At 38.7% G+C, this 22,722-nt stretch overlaps 1 protein-coding gene across 4 annotated transcripts in view; it reads right to left on the reverse strand.

The window, feature by feature from the left end:
• ABCA4 (ATP binding cassette subfamily A member 4) overlaps window positions 1–22,722 on the reverse strand; it is a 71,790-nt gene that overhangs the window by 14,574 nt on the left and 34,494 nt on the right. For 2 of the 4 annotated variants that reach the window (XM_039383207.1, XM_039383211.1), the window contains 19 exons: window positions 20,734–20,832; window positions 18,497–18,721; window positions 15,717–15,894; window positions 14,242–14,373; window positions 13,396–13,535; window positions 12,311–12,448; window positions 11,856–12,043; window positions 10,820–10,910; window positions 10,027–10,232; window positions 9,563–9,611; window positions 8,795–9,036; window positions 8,267–8,391; window positions 7,486–7,584; window positions 6,292–6,481; window positions 3,951–4,045; window positions 3,003–3,035; window positions 1,752–1,857; window positions 1,541–1,615; window positions 888–1,057 (listed from right to left, as the gene is read on the reverse strand). In XM_039383207.1, the coding sequence (XP_039239141.1) occupies window positions 888–1,057; window positions 1,541–1,615; window positions 1,752–1,857; window positions 3,003–3,035; window positions 3,951–4,045; window positions 6,292–6,481; window positions 7,486–7,584; window positions 8,267–8,391; window positions 8,795–9,036; window positions 9,563–9,611; window positions 10,027–10,232; window positions 10,820–10,910; window positions 11,856–12,043; window positions 12,311–12,448; window positions 13,396–13,535; window positions 14,242–14,373; window positions 15,717–15,894; window positions 18,497–18,721; window positions 20,734–20,832 (2,581 nt within the window). The remainder of the gene's footprint in view (window positions 1–887; window positions 1,058–1,540; window positions 1,616–1,751; window positions 1,858–3,002; window positions 3,036–3,950; window positions 4,046–6,291; window positions 6,482–7,485; window positions 7,585–8,266; window positions 8,392–8,794; window positions 9,037–9,562; window positions 9,612–10,026; window positions 10,233–10,819; window positions 10,911–11,855; window positions 12,044–12,310; window positions 12,449–13,395; window positions 13,536–14,241; window positions 14,374–15,716; window positions 15,895–18,496; window positions 18,722–20,733; window positions 20,833–22,722) is intronic. The other 2 variants (XM_027712174.2, XM_027712183.2) reach the window with 2 other exon arrangements.

The raw sequence follows: 22,722 nt of genomic DNA on the forward strand, positions 1-22,722 counted from the left end.
ATATGAGCATTTGGGGAATCTGGAGGGTGTTTTAAGACCTAGAAGTAGCAAGGCTACTTTTAAGTAGAAGACTTCTTCAACTTCAAAGTGCGCTAGTGTATTTTCCCAAGCTGTTTTGGAGACTGTAGCTAACAAATATGGCACCATTCTCTGATTTTTCACTTGCCTTCATTCTGTGTAACTCCCTCTATATATATATCTCAGTTTGACAGCCTTTCCCATATGAGACATCTCAAACTAGACATAAAGGCACAATAGCCAAAGTGCTCTGGTAGCTGGGAAAAGAGGAAGTTAAGTTGAAGACAGTAAGATGAAGCACAGATTTTGTCTCTGTGCTATAATGCACAGTTTTCAGTTTTACTGAATTTTGAACTTAATAGGAGATGTGAGTGGAAAGTCTTGTCTTTTTAGGGATGTATTTCTCAAGAAACAATGACTTAGATTATGGAATACACCAACCCTACAACATGCCATTGAAAATCTACCTGTGCGATGTCCTTGGTACCAAAACAGAGGTTGTTGACTTCTGCCTTCCTGAAGTCAGTTAAGAACAATTTCTCATTCCATTTTTCATTACACATTTTATTTCACAAGTACACGTATAGGATTTGGAGCATGAACAAAGACTTCAGAATCTTCATGCTTGGGAATCAATAGAAACATGCAATAGTATAATCATTGGTCATAGTTCCTGTGTGCGATGAGAATGAACTCTTACAGGAATATAATGAGACAGGAATACATTCTTGTTTAGAATAAAACTTCAGGGAAAGGCCTCCACAATCTGTCCCTGGACTATTTCTCCTCAGAGTGTGAGTATCCTGGAGGTCGCAAGCTGCCAGGAGATGGAGGGGTAAAAGCCAGAAGCAGAGCACAGACAAACTTACACAGTGACTTCAGAGAGTTGCTCCTTGGTGAGGTTCAGAGGATGGTTTATAGCAGTGATCCCATGTTCCTCAGGGGCTTGGCCAGTCCGCAGGTTAGCTCTAAGGATTGCGTTATTGGCTACATTGAGGAAACTAACCATAGCATGCCAGCCTTTATTGTTAAACCACACCTGAAAGAGTCAGAAAGCACAGATTCATTTAAGAAGCCTTCACTAATAACCCTGAGCTGCAGGAGAAAACTTGGCTGCCTTTTATCTACTTTGGTGGGCATTGTGAGCAGGGGCGAATCCAGCACCAGGAATTCATAGTTTCTAGGCACAGTCCTGCAGGAGGAGCTCACATACTATGCTTTTAAAAGCATTGGACAACTGCTGTTGAGGGATTTTATAGAAACACATTTTAAAATATAGTGTACTGCTTGGAGTATTTAGGACAGCAAGAAGCACTGAGAACATAGTTAAAAAAAATCTCACATTTGAAATACTATAAATAAGAATTACTTATAATATAGGATACAGTGTTAATGCCAAGTTATTTCTGAAGTATAGCATTTCAGCTCTTCTTGCATCTGGGAATGCCACCAGCAATATTCTCACAATTTGAAATCTATGTCAAGAAAGATTGTGAGTTAGCAGACTACTTCCAGAAAATACCTTAATATTATCTTCAGTTTCCATATATTTAAGGAAATTAGGGAATTCTTTAGCAGCAGCCAGTGAAGTTTGTCCCTAAAATAAAAAAGGCTAAAGATCAGCATTCTGGGTGAAATCTGATGCTTCAGGTTTTCAGCTTTGTAACAATGTTTTAGTAAGGGGCCAAAAAACAACCAACCAACCAAGCAAATAAACAAAAAATCTTGCTTACTCCTGTAACATTCATCATTTGGCCAAGATCACTTAAAAAATTGACAACTTGATCTCCAGAGACATGAAGGACTGGAAGTCTTCCTCCTATAGAAATTCCTCCATATCTAGCAAAGAGAAAATTATCATCAATAACTTGTACCATAGACCCAGAACTGTACATTGATGGAAACACTAAAAATCCACTTAATACAAGTTTAATTTCTATAAATCATGTATTTCAGGTATAGTGATTTCTACTCTTTTCCTAACAAGCTCTATTAGGTCTTTACAAGGCTTACAAATAATAGAAGTTCTATCAGTTTCTGAGAGGTTCATGCCAGCATTCAAAGAAAATTATTTAGATAAAAGATTTGTAGGAAACAGTGATTTCTACAGTGCAAAAATCAAGATAATTGACATATAATGGTTTAGACAGCATGGAGGACTGAGGGCAGCGCAGACCTCAGTTAAAATTTCAGATGCCGTGAGAGGAACAGGTATTCACCAATGCTGGTACCAGTCAGTACTCCATAATGATAAATACTATTGCACAAGATGAACTGAAGTCTAATCCCATATAAAGCAATGTTTGCACATGAATAAACAGATATTCTGTGAAGGAAGCCAGTTATCCAGCTGCTGTCTTTGAAGTGAACTCCTACTGCTGATGAAAAAGGAAATAAGTATATGCTTCAGTCTAACCAGTCATCTTTCTAAGCTTAGTATCTGCAGTGCAGACATCACACTGGGGTTAGCTGATGCCTCTCCCTAAGTGTGCAGCACTAGCCGAATCTGGTTTATAACTACAGCACGTGCACAGAGCAGGGATGAGGAATTGTGGTTGTTACTTCTGTATTTAATAGGTTGGTGTCTAGGTTTCATCTTTTCAGGTCCTTTTTTTGAAAGGTTTATATTTTTTCTGCAGCACTTTGAAAGAGCTGTGTCAGAGCACCAGCACAACATTCTGCACTACTGTACTGTAACTTTCCACCACTCAGTTCCCATTAGTTTGACTCCTTTAGATAATAGAACTGTGATAGTTCCATTGTGCCCCTCTGGCCTTCATCCTAGTTGGGGGAGTTCAAACAAATATAATCCCTTGTCTTTATAAGACCTTTCCTGATCCCCAACCTATTTCCCACTGAAGCCATCTCTTTGTTCTACACTATCTGCCACAATTCCCCTCGGCCATTTCCAGAAACATTGTGAGGCTCCCTGGTTAAACATTGTTCCTTTATTTACCACCTTAATCTGTGAATTGGTTTCTTACCTTTGCTCATTGACCCAGTATTTACTCTTCAAGCTGAAACAGACAAAGAGAATCCTGTCTCTCAATGCACAAAACCAAAGTCAATGATATTGTCAGACTTAAATGAAAACTGAATACCTATACTTTGTAGATCTTCAGTGTGCTTCTTATTAATTTGAGTCGTCAGGTTGTCAAGACTTTTGGCAGTGTGTTTTTGGGGTTTTGTTTTGTTTTCTGACATGATCATCTCCAATCATACAGAGACAAGAAAGATTCCTAAAGCAACATATACTGGGTCACCCTAATCCATAATTAATTGATTTTAAAAGATGTACCTAAAGCAATTATGACACATGCTAAGAGGAATCAGTCAAAGGCAGTAGCACACAGCTAATATAATGGGAATTTCAAGAACTCTGCCAGGAATTGAAAAAGCAGCAAGTCTGAATCAGAAATAATAGGCCGTGGACCCCACACAGCTAATTACCATGAACAACAGTCAGGAAGCGGAGGAGCTATCAGTAGGATAGATGTATCTATGTAACATTGTTCTTGGCTGCTCTTTAGTGCTTCTGGGAAACAAGTGATAATTAACTTAGGCAGATGGTCATGCGGGTGTGCCTATAGTTCTTCAGGGAGACAAACTAGTATTTCTGCAAGGCAGTTCACCACGCTGTGCAAAGGTACTGTTTTTCTCACCATTAACACAGTCACCATCAACATGTTTTTCCATCAACATTGAAACAAGTCTGCCTATAAAGGAGCACCCGATTACACAAATGGGTATAACTGAAAATATTTAACTCGCCTAAAATCAGCCTCTCCTAGTCTTACATTAGAAATATGGACATGGTGCTCAAGTCTACAGAACACTGTGGCAAATCAGCTGCTATGTTTATCATTAAATAAGAGTTTCATGGCCAGGTACAAAATACTGCATGTGAAAAATAAAGAGAAATTCATCCCTACCTTCCTTTTATCAAAGTAGGATACGTTTTCACCAGAAAATCTGAAATATTTCTATGGGTCAGATCTTGAAGAATTTCTGTGCTGCGTTGCACTCTCTGGCAAGAAATGAAAACCTAATCAATCACAGTAAACTTTACGGTCTCTAAAGCTATTAACTAAGAGTTTGTCAGAAAAACAGTAAAAGTAGCTTTGATTCAGATAAAATGCTCAGGTTTGTAGTATCACTGAAAGAGAGTAGGTCATTCACTTTCTAGCCCAAACATACTTTACTAAGACTTCAGAAGAAATCAAGTTGGTGATGCATGACACAAAACAGTTGCACTTCACTCTGAAACCATTATTTGCAACACAGGTCAGGGTTGCTCAAGACTTTTTCTTCAGTGTGAAAAAAGGAAGCTTTTCAAACAAACTGAGGTCCCAGTAAAAAAAAAAAAAAAAAAAAAAGGTAGTTTTCTACACTTTAGCAGCTTTAGGTAAAAATTAATATGAAAACTTCACCCTCATTAGCACATGAGATACTTTGAATGAAAATTACTCTCTTTTTTTCATTTTTTTAAATGAAAATCATGCCACATGACAAATTTGTTGAGTCTTTTGTAAATACAGGATCACTGTGAAATGTAAGATCTCACACTTGCTGAGTTTATCCCAAGGTAGAATATACTTTGAAAGGTTCCTGGGCAGTTTCAGAGGGCAAAACTCGCAGCCTGAAATGATCTGATAATGTCCTAGAAAGAAGTCTAATGAACTTTCCAGAAGTTCCTACAGTTGTCCACAGAGAGACAGTGCCAGATGACACAGAAGACACATTAGAGATGTCCAGCTGATTCTAGACAGGAAGACTGGAGGCATCTTCATAGTGCTTTCATTAAATGAGTTGTCTATGCTTAGACATAATTCACAATAATTTACATACTGTGCCTTCCCTGCAGACTCAAATGTGAACTGTTTCATTCTGACAAGTTATACAAAACTATAATATACTTCAAAATTATCAGGATAATGTTATAATAAACACATTTCATCTAGAGGACTAGAATCCCCATAAACAAATAAAACCCCTTACATCTTACTTGGAATCAAAGTTTTAGACTAAAGTTCTCTGAAATACATTAGCATGTGATTAGCAAAATTCAACTCTGTCTCTTGGACAGGGATTACTTGGAAATCAGAAATAACTTGGGATGCTGTAAGTCAGAATACAACCGCTTTATTAATTTTTTTTTCTTCATAAATAGGAATTCTACAGATATTTAAAACAACTGTTGTTTTACGAACAGTGATAGCGAGATCAAAGCAAGCTGAGTCAGTATTTTTAAGAGATCATGACACTGAAAGTGTTGTAATGACCACCTCTGGAGTGTTTAAAAAAATGTCTAGATGTGGCAGTTGGGGATACAGTTTAGTGGTGAAGATGCACTGCTGAGTTAACGGTTGGACTTGATGATCTTAGAGTTGTTTTCTAAACTTAACGGTTCTATGATTCTATAAAAACTAGAAATATTTTAGCCATTTGGCTAATGTGTGCAGCCTAGCAAACAGGAATATTAAAGCCAAGCTGTGCGCATGGTGAGACAGTAAATTAGTGAGCTATTGCTCTGAGAGTGGCTGCATTTCTGTTTAATTTCTTAGAAAAGCATTTATAAAATGTAAACACTAACAGGCTGTAATTTTCCTTTGCTCTTGAAAAGAGCAAGCACATTTTATAAAGGGTATTACTCAGATCACAGGAGCAGGTGGGGATGTAGCTCTATTCTCCTCCATACAGCATCAGCAGTTATTAAATTACTCATGTCCATGCACATGCATACAAACATTCATTTTGCCAGCTTAGAACATTTTTTCTACAAATGGAACTGAAAGACACAGAAAAAAATAATACTTTGGGGCTGAATGAATACTAATTTTTCCGTTTTAATGAGATGACCCCACTTCATGTTTTTGAAAATTGTGAAATTTTTTTCATTTTCTTTCCTATTTCTCCCTCCTTCTCTTCCCTTCTTTAAAGAAAGGTAATCTTCTAAATAGAATTTGCATTGAGGAAAAAGAAAGTAAGATTTTTTAAAGATTATGCAACAAATCATTAAAATTTTTGTGATTTTCTTCTACATGAAAAGTTTGCGATTTGGATGAAAAGATTAATCAAATTTCATTTCAATGGGTAAGCTTTTCCAATACCTCTGAAACTGAACTCCAAATCCCAGCAATTCTTGCTCCCTTAAAAAAATGTACTCAATTCCTTCCATGTATATTTAGCATGGCAAGGTACTTACACAACAATCCCTCTTCCAGCACTTGTCATGAAACTTTTCTACAAAGATCTATAGCATGAGGACTCAACCTGTGGTGGTGGGAGGCCTCCTGCCCCTGCAGGACATTCTGGCAGCATGGTGAGTTTCTTGTGAGTGCTGCACTTGCAGGAAGGTGATGGATTCTCGCGGCTCCACTCTTGGCTCAGCAGCAGGCCGCTTAGGTTAGGATGAACAGCAGGTGTGTTCCAGGCAGTTGGCATATTATTGCATGGGTAGTTCCTGTGTAGAGGAACAGAGCTTTAAGCTGTGCAGAAATAACAATTCATGAGAACTCACATATCCACAAAATCACAATGCTCTCAGAAGCCATTCCCCTCTCAGCCCTTATCCTGTGAGTTACAAATAAGAAGAGCATTTTAGAGTACTTGGTAAACATGAAAAAATATAATCTCCTCCCACATCTCTGCCAAGTTTACTGTCTTTAGCTTGCAGATGGGACACTGAAGGAACAAGGGGATTATGTTTGACCCATTAATACACATGAAATCTGCACTGGACACATATCTTTCTGAAGAAACTATCCTTTTCCTTGCTCATGTAGCATCTTTTCTCTTTTTAAAGTTTCCTCTTTGTTCCTGCTGTACCAAGTAGAGGAGAGGAAAGGGAAAAGAGAGGACAGCCAGAAAAATCAAGTTGCTGCATATAATGACTAGGAAAGAGGCAGGAGAAATGGAACACATGTCAAAGCATAGCAAGCCAGTGACAAATGGCTCCAAAGCAGGACTCACAGGCAGGTACAACAACAAAAGCTGAAGTTAGAGCTCTACTAATGCTGCCCTCACTTCAGAGTGAGAATAGTTTCAAATCATCCTATTGGTTCTTCCCAATCTGAGCGATTGCTGAAGTTACTGCTTCCATACACACCAGTGGGAACAGGAGGAACCTGAAGGGACTCGCACATGGAAAGTGTCAGGGAAGCTGTGAAGATTTGGGCCCACTGACCTCCTGACAAATTTCAATGTTGCTTAACTCAATACAAGCCTACATGAGCTGGTTTCCAGTTAGTCACACTGAGCACTGCAAATCATTCCTAATCTAGTGGCCGTATTGTCTTGCTGTTTGTTTGTTACTTTTGACCTGATACTAGATATTATTGCCAACAACGTATCTGAAGTGTTGGCTCAGTGAAAAGTCAAGCCAATTCATTCTTGTTTTCACTACTCAAATTCTACTAGTAATACTCTGCTAGGCTCTTGTTCAAGAGAAATTAGCTAGCAACTTACGGAAGAGGCTGATTCTTCATGCAGCGATTTCCAAACCCTGGTTTATTCAAGAAAGCATGAGTAAGGGAGACCATCTGCTCATTGCCAGGACGTTCATTGCTAAGGGGATAAAATAGGACTTTATAAAATATTTTTTCAGACTGTCATAGTGGAATACGCATAGGAACTAGAGAAGAACAGTCATATGGCAGAATCAACTGCCCCTCTCCAAATGCTGATAATTCAATTGTTTTATTTTTTAATGTAAAATCCCAGAACCTTCCAAAATGGTTAACAGGATAAACAATGGTCCTTTTCTCCTAATAGTAAGGCATAACTTCTGACATAGTCCAATAGCAATATTCTCCAAAAAAGCTTGAATCCTCATTTCTGTCCCCTCAGCACTGTACTGTCAGTAATCAGAAGATGACAAACATATTCTGCATTATCATTTGCTGAGATCTGGATCTCCTGTTAGGCAGGATATGTAATTTTATAAGTGTAGAGACCACAAATTCAGGTAGGAAGAAGAGACTACCAAAGACAGCAAGGTATTTGAAGGCCTATTTGTTAGATGCATTAACAGCTGTTTTCTCTACTTGCACCAATTTTGTGCTATTTTAAATCTGCTGATTCCAATGGAGTTAATCTTTTTTTTATATCACACAGAGTGAGAAAAGCCCAATGGGACACGGCCCCATGATCCTAAATGATCTTAAATCTCCCATGATCCTAAATGGTCCCCCATGATCCTAGGGAGGAAAAGGTGTATATATGACAGATGTACTGTGATTCCTCTTACCTGAAGAAAGTAAACTGCTGTCCATAGATCCAAGGGTGTAATGTTAAGGCGGGATATTCTCCAAATGGAGGAATAATGACTGTAAGTATTAGAGACAGCAACACAAAACTAGAAGGGAGAACAACCTGCAGGGAACATGAAAATTTCACATTAGGCTATTATATATACATTGTAGATTGATTCTGTACATATCTCATAATATATGTAAACAAAGGAGGGCCAGCAGGAACACACAGATCTAATCTAGTTTAGCTCCTGAACATCAACAATCACTTAAGATTCTGGTTGTCATAGAACTGTATTATGTTAAAACAAAATGTTGGGCTACTAGTGATTGAATCATGAACTTGGTGCAGGTGATAGTCTCCAGGCAGAAAGAAATAGAAGAGGTAGAAGAGTTGGAATTATAATTACACAGTTAGGAACACTGTTACCCATTTGCAGTACCTCTATTGCTTTCCACCGGTGGAAAGACAGTGTTGAGAATGTTGTGGGAAAGAATCAAGAACAGCAAAAGTCAGACAATACCTGGGCTAGGAAGTCCTTGTGGCTGCGGGAGGCACGGTGGAACCGTTTGATGAGCAGTGCTTTGATCTGCTGATGTACAAGCTGAAAACCTTTATATTGTCGTGACCCTTTGCCTTCATTTTGATCTCCTGCTTTGCCTACTGGCATTCGAGAAGTGTCATTAGTTTTCAGTGTGATTTGTTCTGCTGGTTTGTTCTCAGTAGGCGTTTTGCCAAGAGTAGAACCATTTTCTTGAGTGTCTCCTAGGTTAAGATGAGGAGCAGCAGATAAGACACTTTATCCTCCATACATGAAGTACCACAAATATTTTAATGATCTCCAGATTTTACCAACTGTATATATCACATCACAAGATTGTTTTATTACAACTGTTTTCACTGTGGATGTATTTAGTGACACCAGGAGGTTAACACTTCTCTTACTCAGCAGGATCAACAAGTTAATCATGTCTGTAGTTTATGGACTAATGGACAGGAAAGAAGGACAGGAAAGTACTTTTTATAAAACTACTAAAATCATTGACATCTGAGTGCTTGACACTACACTCTTATTTACATAGTTAAGAACCTCATCTAATCTAAATCCAAGTCTTTCTGCTGACTTAATCTTGTTTCTCTGATATCATGTCAGGCCCTAAAAACAGATACTTGCTGACTAAATTTATTTTGTCAAAAAACGCTATACAAAGGCTGAAAGTTCTGATGCTCCTCTTTACAGGGTGTTCAGAATAAAGAAAAGTCTATCAAATACAGATTCATGGATCTATACCTGTTTTTTGCATTCCAGGGTCAGCTTCTGTTGTGACTTTTAGGAAAACCTGTCATAGACAAATATATCTCTCAGTAAAGAAAAGAACAGTTGCAATAATCTGACCTTTAAAACATCATACATCATCCTTCAATGTAACATAAAAAAAATTTGGATACCTTTTCAGTATTTCAACTTATTATACAACCATAGGTCTCTTATGAAATACCTCAGAAAATAAATGAATTAACAAAGATACATAAAAAAGGACATATTTCAGGCTAATGAGTCATGTTCCACAGGGCTACAATGACATAAGGCTTGGATCTTTTCTCTATGCCCTTCTCAAAGATTCTCTGAGTGTGTCACAGTATATGTGAATAGGTTTTGAAGGGTATATTAGGAATCATGACTTACGTGTTTAAGATTAGGAACTGTCTCAGTAAACATTTTGGTGGTTTATGGTATTTTCATCTGCCTGTTACCTCTTCAAGTGGTGTGTCTGAAACTCCAAAACTGCTGAGTCCCAGGTCATCCAGTGTTTCCTCCAGTTCTCTGAAGAGACTGGCATAAGATCGCTGTTTAAAGTTTTTATTGGGCAAAAGGTAAATGAGTTCCTGACCAATGCTTTCAATTAATTTTGCTTCTGGAATATGATGGTGAATTACTTCTGCTAGCTCATTTAGATCTCCTGTGAAAAATCAAAACAGTGTTCATAGAATGAATATTTAACCCTACTAAGCATGATTTCAAAAGCTGTTGTTTGCGCAATGTAAAAGGGGACTGCTTTATTACATAACTCACAGATATCTCAGTTAATTCTGTACTAGACTGGGCTATGTTGCTATTAATGCTTTGGAACTATGTAGCAGGAAACTATTTCATTTGTTAATAAAGCACAATGAAACTTTCAGGAATATCTACTTAAGTTTTTCTCCTTTGCAGAAAAGTAATTTTTTTTTTTTCTGAGAAAATCAGTTTCCTTTGCTCTAGATATGCTTCAGTTTTCATTACCAAATTACACATTTTGGTGCAGAGTAGTTCAAAACTCTATACTTTGCTTCTAAGCACACAAAATTCTACTTCATCATCTGTGCCTGAGAACACGTATATACCAAAAAGGGGCAAAATCACAGAGTAGCCTCATCAAATTCATGTTACAATACAATACAAATGTTAGACACAAGGACCAAAGAAGAGGGCTGAGAAGCAGACAAGATTGCAGCATAACAGAAGACATAGCTATGTGGAGGAAAGATGAACCATCCCACTTCTTACCATCCAGTTCCAGCTCTGGAGCTCCTTCTTCATCCCTGTGCACGCAGCTGGAGCAGGAACAGGAGCACCCAGATCCACAGCTACAAAGTGACTAGCATGGACAAGGAAAAAAGATGAAAGTGCTTCAGATACACACAAAACAGGATGTAAGGATTGTCAGTATTTGAACAGCTTGAGTCAGTGAAAAATATATCCAGAACATCTTGAACATACTAGACTGAAAGTCATCTGAAGACTGGATTAAGCAATGCAGAAAACATAATTCCACCTGCACAAATCATACCCGTCTAAATTGCATACAAAATGCCTGGGGAAATGCGATTAGCAGTGGCCATGAGTATACAGACTGTGTTGCTACTAAGAGTGGAAGCACTAGTAGAAGCAGAAAGAACTCAGAACCCTACTTGTCAAACTGTGTGAGGCTGGTTTAGCTGTGGATAAATGTAGACTCTTCCGGTGTCTGAGCTACTTACTTAAACTATATAATGTTTAAAATCAGTGTATTGCAAAAGCAAGCATCAGAAAGACCTGTATATGAACAAAGGCAATTTCAGAGTTAGAATTGTTCAGCCTGGAGAAGAGAGGGCTCCAGGGAGACCTTCCAGCACTTAAAAGGGGCTACAAAAGAGATGGAGAAGGACTTTTTTACAAGCATGTAGCGATAGAACAAGGGGGAATGGCTTTAAACTGAAAAGGGATAGGGCTAGAATAGATATTAGGAGGAAATTCTTCATTGTGAGAATGGGGAGGCACTGGAACAGATTGCCTAGAAAAGCTGTGGATGCCCCATCCCTGGAAGTGTTCAAGGCCAGACTGGATGTGGCTTTAAGCAACCTGGTTTAGTGGAAGGTGACCCTGCCCACGGCAGGAGGGTTGGAACTGGATGATTTTTAAGGTTTCTTCCAACCCAAATCATTCTGTGATTCTGTGCTTTCTGTTTTGTACACTGTCTCAAGCAGCACCTAATTGCTTTTTACCTTGGTGCAGTGCAAGTATTTTTGAGATTACATGTGCAGGGAAGGAGATACATACTTACTGTAGCCCTTCCAATTCTTGTGTTTCTCATCTTGCGAACAAGAGTGAGATAGAAGCCAGAGCCAAAGCAGTTCTTCAGGAATACAGGAGAGCCTGAGCAGAAGAGTTTCCCTTGGGATATGATGGCTACTCTGTCTCCAAGGATGTCTGCCTCATCCATATGATGGGTTGATAGGATGATGGTTCTGCCTAGAAGGAATGAATGTTCAAGGCATGGACTTTCTCTGGAACTCAAAGTTGTGTTTAGTTTTTTTGTCAATTAATGCAGGGTTTTCTTTGCACCAAAATCAGGTCCCAGGTTTGCCACAACCATAGGTATCTGTCCAAAGAATCTTGTTTGCTTGCTTTCGTATCCCACTACTCCTGACAGTTTACACAGCAGGCACATGCTGCGTCTATGACAAGTTTAAAAAAAACTCAACAGAATTAAACAATTTCTACTCTCAAACTTCTTACCTGAGCGATACTTCAGCAGAAGATCCCAGATGGATCGCCTGGAATATGGATCAACTCCAGAAGTGGGCTCATCCAAGACTACCACTTTTGCTTCACCCACAAAAGCAATGGCAACAGATAGTTTTCTTTGCATTCCACCTACCAGAGGACAGACACATCCAGGAGTCTAAGATGAGTTACATATGTGGTAGATATGTATTTACATCGCTTTTTGGTGTGGGGACAAACTGCTACAAATAAAACAAAACCCATCCTCAGACAAATATTTCTGCAAAGTTAAATCAATAGTAACTTTTCTTCCAAAGTTCATAACAGCTTGCTCCATTTCTATATATCTCTCTATATACCTATCTTTTTCATCTATACCTAGCATTTTCTGCTTCTTGCCAGAAGCAAAAGCAGGAAGATATGAGGTTTTCAGGTTCTTTTGTAAAACTAGCCTACTTTTATAGTTGCAATCAGGACAAAGTAGTATAAGAACACCTGCCTATTTATTCAAATCAGCTTTTGAATCTGAAAGTGAGAGTTGTTCAAATATGCTATGTGCATTTGGACCTTTAGAATGAAAGAAATTACTCCAAATAATACGGTATTACAGAGCACTGATCCAAACAGTGGGGCAGCATGATAGTATAATATTTCATTTGCCTTGAAGTAATAGAACATTGTATTTTGTTTTTTCCCTATATTAATCAATTTTAAATATATATTTATTTAAAAGTAATAGCTTTAAGTATATTCAAATTTGTTGTATATTTGAAAGAAATGGAAGCTTCAGGGACAGGTTGTGCCAGCTTTACTACTTGTACAGTCCCATTTACTCTTTGAGAATAAAGACCTTCCCAGTGTACATTGATGTGTCAGAATATGGCCTCAAACATGTAACTCAAATAATAATTGCCCCAAGGCCAGGTTGGATGGGACTGTGAGCAACTTGGTCTAAGTGGAAAGTGTCCCTGGCCATGACAGGGAAATTGGAACTAGATGATCTTTAAAGTCCCTTCCAACTTAAACCATTCTGTGATTCTGTGAAAGACAAAGAAAAGGCAGCAGAAAAAACCATCTTAGAACATTCATGTGGGCACCTGACAAATTCTGAGCCTCTTCATTCCTTTTATGGGTGAGGCCTGTATCTTCTAGCATTGTTTCCAGTTCTTGCTCAGCTTCATCCCTGGATCTTCCTTTCAATTGAGAATAAAACAAGATGTGCTCTGCTACAGTAAGGCTGTGAAATCAGACAGAAAGGCACCAAGACAATTTAAATGAATAAGCTGGGTTTTTTTCCCAAGCAGCAATAAATTCACTCTAGCTTTATCTTGCTAAAGAAGAGAGGTTGCATTACCCTAGAAGATCTTCTTCAGGATCTTGCATGTCATAGGCTCTTTCTCTGCCTTTTCAAAGTAGAACCTGCTACTAAAGGAACAAGTATAGCAGGCATCAAACCATCCATTTATGGGAATAAAGTGGGAGATAACATGAGGAGCTGCATTAAGGAAGAGAGCCTGCTGTTGAGATGAACACAAACTAATGGTAGTGAAGCTGGAAATCACCTGAGAAGGTAGTAAGTGGTTATGTGGTAGTGCAAAATGGACATAAAAGTTTCCTGCTACTGCTCTGTCAACTTGGATTTTTTTCTTTAGGAGTCCTAAATTATAGTGTATGAAGCCTCAGGATGGACTTCTGCTAACTCACACTGCAAGAGACCAAGACCACTCTCATTTTCCTAAGAAAATACTGTGCTTCCAGCAAAATGATGCAGGAGATTTCTACTGCAGAAGGACAACACTTACCCCATGTGAGTGTTAAGAGATGAAGAAGTGCCCCTGAAACACATCTACTACCAGCACAGTAAGAGAAACAACACAGGCTTTGGGCATTTTCACACATGCAGACCAGGACGCTTCTTAAAGCTGGTATGGAATGATACTTACTGATTGAACAAGATGTTGTGCTGTGGGCACATGCCTATTCGGTGCCGAACGGAGTCCATGTGAGTCTGGATATCCAGGCCGCCAATCAGCACAGTTCCAGACGTTGGTGGGAAGAGGCCTGTCAGTATTGACCTGGGAAAACAGAATGAGGAAATTCCCGGTCTCCTATCTTTCTGCGCTAAATTAGGAAGCTACATCGCATGATTCCACTAGATGGAGCATGCTTACATCTCTTACTACAGGCCTTGATGAAACAAATCCAGTGAAAAGCATGCATGAAAGTACTCTTGCCCTGCTACAGAGAGAATCTGCTAACATAATTTTTGATACACCTGTCTGTATGATTCTGGCTTCCATTAAAAAACTGTTTTAGACAGCTCCTCTGTTTCAGGTAGCTTTTTCAGCATGTTACCTCACCCCTACGTATATAAGGGTCTAAAACGAAGCTCGCTAGGATGAAGATAGAGAATAATGGCTTGAGGTCTCTGGCCATACTGACTCAAGCCCTACGCCTTTATTTTCTATAAAACAGAAGGGCACCAAACGTTATGTTGCAAATGGGTGGCATCTGTTACTACATTTCGGTGAATATTGGGTTTTTCAGTTCTAAAAAGTTCAAAGCTATACAGATTTTTGGTTTTATCAAGAGAACAAAAAAAGGTAAGTTTACAAAACATTTCAGTAGATTAGAATGCTTTTACTTTGGGTTGAACATATTTCTTGTGGGACAATTAAAAACATTAAAAAGCAACTTAAAGTGCATTTGAAATAAGAGTATTTTTAATTAAAAAATCCTAAAGTATTCTGCTGGAAAAAGTCATAATGAAACACATTCAGTTCTTTCAACATTTGATGACCTTGTCACAGATTCATGAAATGTTTTTTTTAATAATTAATCCTATTTTGCCAAATAAAGTTCCATATAAAGAAAATTAAACATTCCTAGATGCTTCCTGGGATGCTAGAGTTCTAGAACAAGAGTAACATTTTAATCTGGACATGGATCTCACATGCATGTAACCATTTTATTTAAAGAGGGTCTATATCTTATACTCCTTTGCACACAGACCAAAAAATGTGACTGACTTCAAGCCAGTTAGAGAAACCAAGAACACATGGAATGTGGTGGCTTGCAAATCTTCAGCCCTTTCAGCCAGAAGATCCTTCTCCTTCTTCACCTAAGGGTAGTTAGGCCATGGGAAATGAATTCTGGGAAAGAGTATTGCTTCCTTCTCTTTAGACTTTCACTTGTTTGTGTCATGTATTGCCTCCCTCCCAGGGCTTTAGCTAATCCAGGATATGTTCTCTGTGCCTAGGGGCAGCATTTCCCTGTCTGGAAAAAGCCTGATGCTGTGTCTCAAGCCAGCTGCAGGGGTGGAGAGAGACAAGGAAAGAGTGAAAAGAGAAGACTGCTCCTTGGGATACAGCAATAGAGCACAGCCCTGGATTTGCTTCTTTTAAAATAAGAGACTTACATGGTTGTTGTCTTTCCTGCTCCATTGTGACCAAGGAAGGCTGTGATCTGACCCTCATAAAATGTAATATTCATCCCGTCTACTGCTGGCTTGGACCTGTTTGCAAAAATCTTCACCAGGTTCTGAATGCATACTCCTGGAATCAGTCCTGTTGGCTCAGGCTCAAAGAAGGTATTTACTTGAAAGGCAAAAAATTAAGAATGAAAAGAGAATAAAAACACCTGTTTTAACCCTAGTTTGACGATGACACATCAATAAGTGCAGAAGCAATAGCATATACCCAGTAAAACACAGCATCATGTTCCACGGCCAGATTCTCCAAGTCACACCAGTACCAAACTGATGCCAGATTTCTAACTGCAGTGCAATTTATTTAGATTTACCCTCATATCAATGACAGGAAAAGTGGAGCCCAGAATTGTGGTGCTCTGTGGAGAGGTAACTCATTGGATCAGGTAAAGCTGAACTTGATTTCTGTTCTAATTGTGTACCTGGAAGATTATTTGGGATTGTTTTCTGAAGATACTTAGATAGGTTGAGAGATTACATTAAACAAACAGCAGGTTGCCTTTCTAGCCAGGCTGAAATCTGCCATTCAAATAATCTGTCCAGTTGTGCATTCTTTGACCATGATGCTTAAAAAATCTCCCCAGAACACAAACAAAACACAACAAAAAAAAATTACCTTCAATCCTGGTAGGTGAAATTTACCCCATTGCTGAGGCCAGCTCAGGATTTAGACAGTACCTAACAGGAACACCACATGAGATGGCTTTCTCTCAGGATTAAAAACGCACTATTGTAAATAGCACCATCAGGATGTTTTATTGCATCAGCTTCTAGACAAAACAAACTTCCTTTGAAGTAAATTAAGCCCTTGGGCAATGTGAATTATGGGGCTTGAGAAATTGAAACTAAAGACCCTGTCCACTTTTGTTTACACAGAATGCTTCAGGCTTTGTAGGGAGGCTTGTTTTGCAATTCCAGTTTACTTAAATTGTTCAGTACCCAGCAGGCCTGTGTGGAGAACAGCCAATGCCATCTGGGCAAAACCAGCCCCACCTCCTTCAGTAGCTTGTGTGACTGTCACTATAGACAACACTCAGGAAAAAGTCCCAAATATGTTGGATATGAGAGAGCTGTGTATATTACAAATCAGATTAAATAATCAATCTAGAATGGGTAGTCTTATTGTAAATAAAATTATGTTTATAGATAACTTTTCTTTTGCTTTGTGAATCTGGCTTTCCATTTACCTTACTGGGACAAATACAAACATCTCTCTATTGACAGAAGTTCACATCGAGTCTGGCTAAATAGTTATGCATATACTGGCAATTGAGGCACCTTCCTTGGTTTTATATGTATCATGAGCTCAATTAATATTTGTCTGCAAGACTCACTGACAAGTTCTGTGGCAAATTCTCTGATGATCTCCCCCAGTATCTGCTTTGCATCACCTGAAGGACACTTAGTGGAGGGTTAAGCTCCCTTTTTTTGTGATTCATATTTCTCCATTCTGATCCTATATCCTCTGTGCAATTTTGGGCCATTTAGGTCTTTCTTCAGAGATGCCACCACTGGGGGGATGTGGATAGGGTGTTGGTGAAAGTTCTGCTTAAAATGTATCAAGCAATTAGGATATATTTACAGCATCTGCCCTGCTCTGCCAACTTGTGCTAGTTTTGGAGTTAAGCTGTTAGAACTACTATTTCCAATCCCATTACTCTTACGTGAAGCACTAGCTCTTACATGAAACCATTCTGGAAACTGTGCAATTGAACCATACTAGGTCTGGTTTTGGCTTCTTCACAAGCCTCCTAGTTCCCATGTGGGTGGCTGAAAGGGAAGACGGGCTTTTTTTGTGCAGTGACAGGCAAAAAGTCCTTCCTCTGTGGCCATGGAGCAGCTGGAACATGGGAACTGATGCATACAGCACCACAAAGATAAGGCAGTATTAGGAGAAGATTGGCTGAAATAACCTTTGACCTCTGCCTGTCTTTTTTCTTTTGAAGTCCTGTTCTGTTTCCATTCACCCTGAATGCATGTTTTCAGTGCCTACGTGAGGAGCTCTGATGGCCCCACTTTTATCTCTAGCTTTTCAAGAGAGTCAAAATGGGCTCAAAGCTGCCAGTAGCAGTCACTTGTGCTACAGAATCCACATGCATTCCTCTGAGCATCACATACAAAAAACTCCTCTGGCTCCCCACAAAAAAAGACATTGGGACTTGAAAACAAGGCAGGTCATTCAGGAATTCTTAGGTGGTGGCTAATGTCAGCATCAGAAAAGGGTGCAGACAGACACACAGAGCACTTCAGATAAATCCCTTTGAAACCAGCCTTTCCCTACAGATGCAAGACACACTAAAGATAGACAAAAAGAAAGAGGAGGGGTGGGGCTAGGTGGGAAGAACATTCCTCTCAGCGTAAGTATTTTTATTGAAGTCATGGCTCTAATTCTAAGGAGTCAATGTATCTGTCTTTGAAGTTTCCCTCAGCATGAATGCTAACTTGCCAAAGAAACAGCCTGCATTTGCACAATAAAAAACAAGTTTTGGAGCTCTTCAGGAGGGCAGCTGTCTTATGTGTAGTGGCTAACATATTCTAAGGGATTATGAATGTAGATGAATCAGTGAGAGCCAGTCTCTGGTAGTCGCATGCTATCATCTGCAGCCTACTGGGCTCTTGTAGGTTGGCTCTAATCATTCCTATGTGTAGTTTGTTATGAAGTATAATGAGTATGGTATCTCAAAAGTACTCAGGTTGCTCTCTCTCCTTACTATTAATTTCATCTTTGTCCTGGACATCTGTCTTAGGCTTCCCCTGCTCGCCGGGTTCTTTTTCTCGTTTGTGTTTACATTGTTTGTTTTTACCGTCCTTCTTCCCCTGGTTGTCATTCTTTTCTTCTGTTTTTTCAGGTTCTTCAGATTTATTTGTTCTGCTTTCATTTTTTCCCACTTCCATGGTCTTCTGATCCACACAGTCTTCTGACTCTGGAATTTTTTCTATATAAACCAAAAGTAACCAAGATGTAAGGAACCAAAATTAAATATCCTCTTATCTCTAGAGATATTTTGAGGAAAAGGAGGTAGTCCTAAGCTTTGAGCTTTCCAGGAGCATTAACCATCAGTAACTCATGAGGTTAGGAACACAGTATCTAGCTTAAAATCTGCTTCAGAGGGTCAAGATCATATATTTAAGGAAGACGACTGACAATTTTGCAATTACAGACTCACAGTAAGATCCTGACTGATATTAGGTACGTTTTACATTTCGTCTATGCAGCTCTAGACCAAATTCTTCACCACATGAAGAATCACAGATTATTCTGAGTTGGAAGGCACCCACAAGGATCATCAAGTCCAACTCTTAAGTGAACAAGAAAGGCCATAAAAACACTTCCCACACTTACAGGGAGTGAGAGGAAGGAAAACAAAATTAAAAGGTTAAATGAAAAGCAAAATGCTAAACTGCTACTTAAATTAAGAGCAGCAGGCTGGAATGAATGAGTTGATGTTAACTTCTATATAAGAATTTCTGGCTTTCCAGTTGGCCTTAGCCCTTGCTGCCACGAAAGAAAACAGTCACATAAAATCACTGATTGGGTCAGGCTTGAAGCAGGAAGAACAGTGATGTTCAAAGCAGGAGCCCCTGAACGAACTGTTTACATAACACAAATTCAAGCTGGCAGTCTAGAGTGAAACTAGAACAATTGTAATGTATCAGACGGTCTGGGACTTATTTTTGTTGTGCAATTTCACCCTAACTTTCTGCTATAAGAAATTTTAGCCCACAAAACTGTATAAAATTACCTAGTGTACAAATAGCCACATAAACAAGTTCACGCCATCACCTAAAATGGCAAAGTAGGGGATACAAAAGTGCTCCAGTAGAAGTAAATTTTAAAAGTACCAAGATAATTTACCAGTTTATCTTAATTTTCAACTGTGAATTTACATTATCTGACATTTCCCTATCCAGTTTTCCTCCCAATACATTAACCAGTTACAATAAATTAAGAAAATGCTCCTGAAGGAAAGATAGGAGTTGAGAAAAGTTCTACAGTTGTTCAAGTAAGCCTAGACACTGAAGAGTCTTGGTTCTTCAAATAGATAAGAATCACAGTCTCCTACAAAGGAATTAATCAAAGATGACCTTTCCAATTGTCCCTGCTTGAGAAAACCCAAGGTAATGTTTTGTAGAAGAGAGGATGAAATAACTACCAGCACAATCAAGCTAGCTGAGATAATAATAGAATAATTTAGATCAGAAGTGACTTCGAAAGGTTTCCAGTTCCATCGTCAAAAAATAGGGTCAATTCAGATCATGGCAACTATCTCAAAAAATGCAGATTTTACAAACTTCCTGAGCAACCTGTTCCAGTGTTCTAACTACCTTCATAACAAATATTTATTTTCTTATATTGAATCAGAATTCCCGTTTTCCAGTTTATATCCATTGCCTCTCATGCTTCCTCCAGACACATCTGAGCAGTCTAGATCTATCTTAGCTTTCTCAAGGCTGAGTAGACCCAGCTCTCTCATCATGTTATGTGCTGCAGCTCCTAATCAATTTGGTGGCTCTTTACTGAGTTATTCAAGATGGTACAAGTGTGGTATAAATCATGATCGTGCTTAGAAACTGAAAGTAAAAAGACTAAATTAGTGTCAAATTAGATAGAAAAGAATCAGGTTTAAAAAGATGAGGAAACTCAGTGTAAATAAGATCAACATTTCACAAATGTTGTGTTGAGCAATACCTTGAATGTCTCAAAAAGTGTTGGGTAGAGAGACTGGGGGACTGATGCTGCTTGTTAACCCACACTTCAAAGGCTCTCAAATGGAACAGGGACTCACCTCTACTAATTCGAATAATAGCAGGCCACTCCAAGTTCAAAGGCACCTGCTGAGATTCCCAGTGTATGGCTGTCTCTCACCTTTGCAGCAGCTCAGGTAATGTCACCTTTAAGCAGATCAATGAAGTTATTTCTAAACACCCAAGTTTTAAAGGAACTCACCATCTCCAGTTGCTGTTTTCTCATCTTGTGGGTTTCTAGAGCCAAGCCAGTAAGATTTCTGCACAGGGAAATACCAAGGCTGTGGTAGCCCATAGTCCCCTAAAACAAAAGTAAAGTAGGTAAAGTGCACCTCATAATCCCATTTCTCAGTAGGCACGAATACAATTAAACTAAATCTGAGTATAATTATAAACACTTGCAGTCCTACTGTGCATATCAGAAGGTCAAACCATCCACCAAGTACCTGACAGAACAGATTTTGTTTACAGATATTTTTTTAATTTTGGGCAGCAGTAAAATATTAAGAAAATATGTGATGTAATTTGCCTTACCTTGCTTAAGTACAATATAGTTGAATTACAGAATGAAGCTACTCCCTGAATCCTTACCAACCAGGAGACAGCTGACTGCTTAAGTGGGATCCCAGCCTCACTCAGCGATTTTCTTTTAAGGCCCACTTAGCGCTTGAGGGTTGACATGAGTGAAAAGCATTTTATATTTACACTTATTATCCTGGGGCTAGATTCACAAGTCACAATGGGAAAAGACACTCTGACTGTTATTTCAGCACACAGCCTTTTAGGAAAAGTGACAACACAGTAATCGTCTTCTTAAGCAAAAATAGGCTTTTTTTTGTCACAGGTTAATTCAGTTTGGATAAGAGAAAGTACAATAACATTACCAGTTCTTGTCAGGCCAGATCAGAGTTACAGCAAGTCAACACTGCTTTCCTAGATCATACTGATTTATAGAATGCAAGAATTTGAGCTGCTATGTTTAAAACTGGCATCCCTGTGAACCCAGATGTTATTATCCTTGTGCTATTTATTCAAAATAAGCAAAGGGAGTTTGTAATACTCACTGAAAGATGGTCAGTTTTTCTTAATTGAAAACCACTGTTTATGAAAGTGTCTGCCTATTTCTGAACTAACAAACGCTATCTGTATTTCAGGCAACCACTTATACCCCTATTAATGCACACAAATGCTCTGTCTTCATCTACAAACAGTTTGCCTTGCACTTGCTATGGACTGGATTATATCACTCTGAAACTGGTGGCTAAAACGACAGATTCTTATTCAGGATGAATGCAAAACCCAAGTGATATTTGTTATGGAGCAGAATGCTCAAATAGCCAAAGCACCATTGTGCCAATGAGTGGTTAGCTGCAGAACACACTTGAGCAGGAACAGAACCATATGGCTCAAAGGATTATCCAGGGAACTGGATATGACACAAAGGATTATCCATAGTAACCTCAAAGACTACAGCATTGATTTGGTAGGTCTGCACGTGTGTGACAGAGAAACACCATGAGAAATTCTACAGAAACAGAGGAGCAGAAAGCCAATCAGATACTCAGAGCAAATATTGGAAGGATGGGAAGGTATTAACTAGAAGCCCTGAAAGGTGTTACTTTTTTGTAAAGTGCTGACAGAAAAAACCCAATTTGTATCTATGAACAAAGAAACTGCTGTTGTTTAATTTCTGCTGTGTTCATGGAAATAGTACATTGTCTACTCTTCTTTAAATAAACAGAGTTGCAGAAAAGGAAAAGGAAAAAAACATCCATCTGCCAAGAACACATTTTGGAACTGCAGTTTGCATGCAGGAGTAATTAATGAAAAGAAACCTCACTTGCTGGGTACAGCATAAGAGTTTACATTTATTACACTGTAACAATATTCAATATGAAGTAAGATAACCGTTTAAGCTAGAAGGACAAATCATTTTGTCACAAAGAAAGTTGCAGAATTTTGTAACTGATAACAAAAAAAATCCTCTTGTGAACTCACACGAGAACCATGATTCCCCTTTAGAAATAAAATAAATCTGGACATGAACTTTCATAACTGCTTGGGACAAAGTATGTGTCTTAGGAAATAGTACCATCCTTTAAGAAACATTTTGCCTAAGGTGGTCATAATATATATGTGAACGAGAACTGTTACTTCTATATTTTTAAAAATTTAAAGAAATCTCATTAGA

This window comes from Pipra filicauda, unplaced genomic scaffold (genome assembly GCF_003945595.2).
Source record: "Pipra filicauda isolate LSUMZ 115617 unplaced genomic scaffold, ASM394559v2 scaffold112_size3218982_pilon, whole genome shotgun sequence".
Classification (NCBI taxonomy): Eukaryota; Metazoa; Chordata; class Aves; order Passeriformes; family Pipridae; genus Pipra; species Pipra filicauda.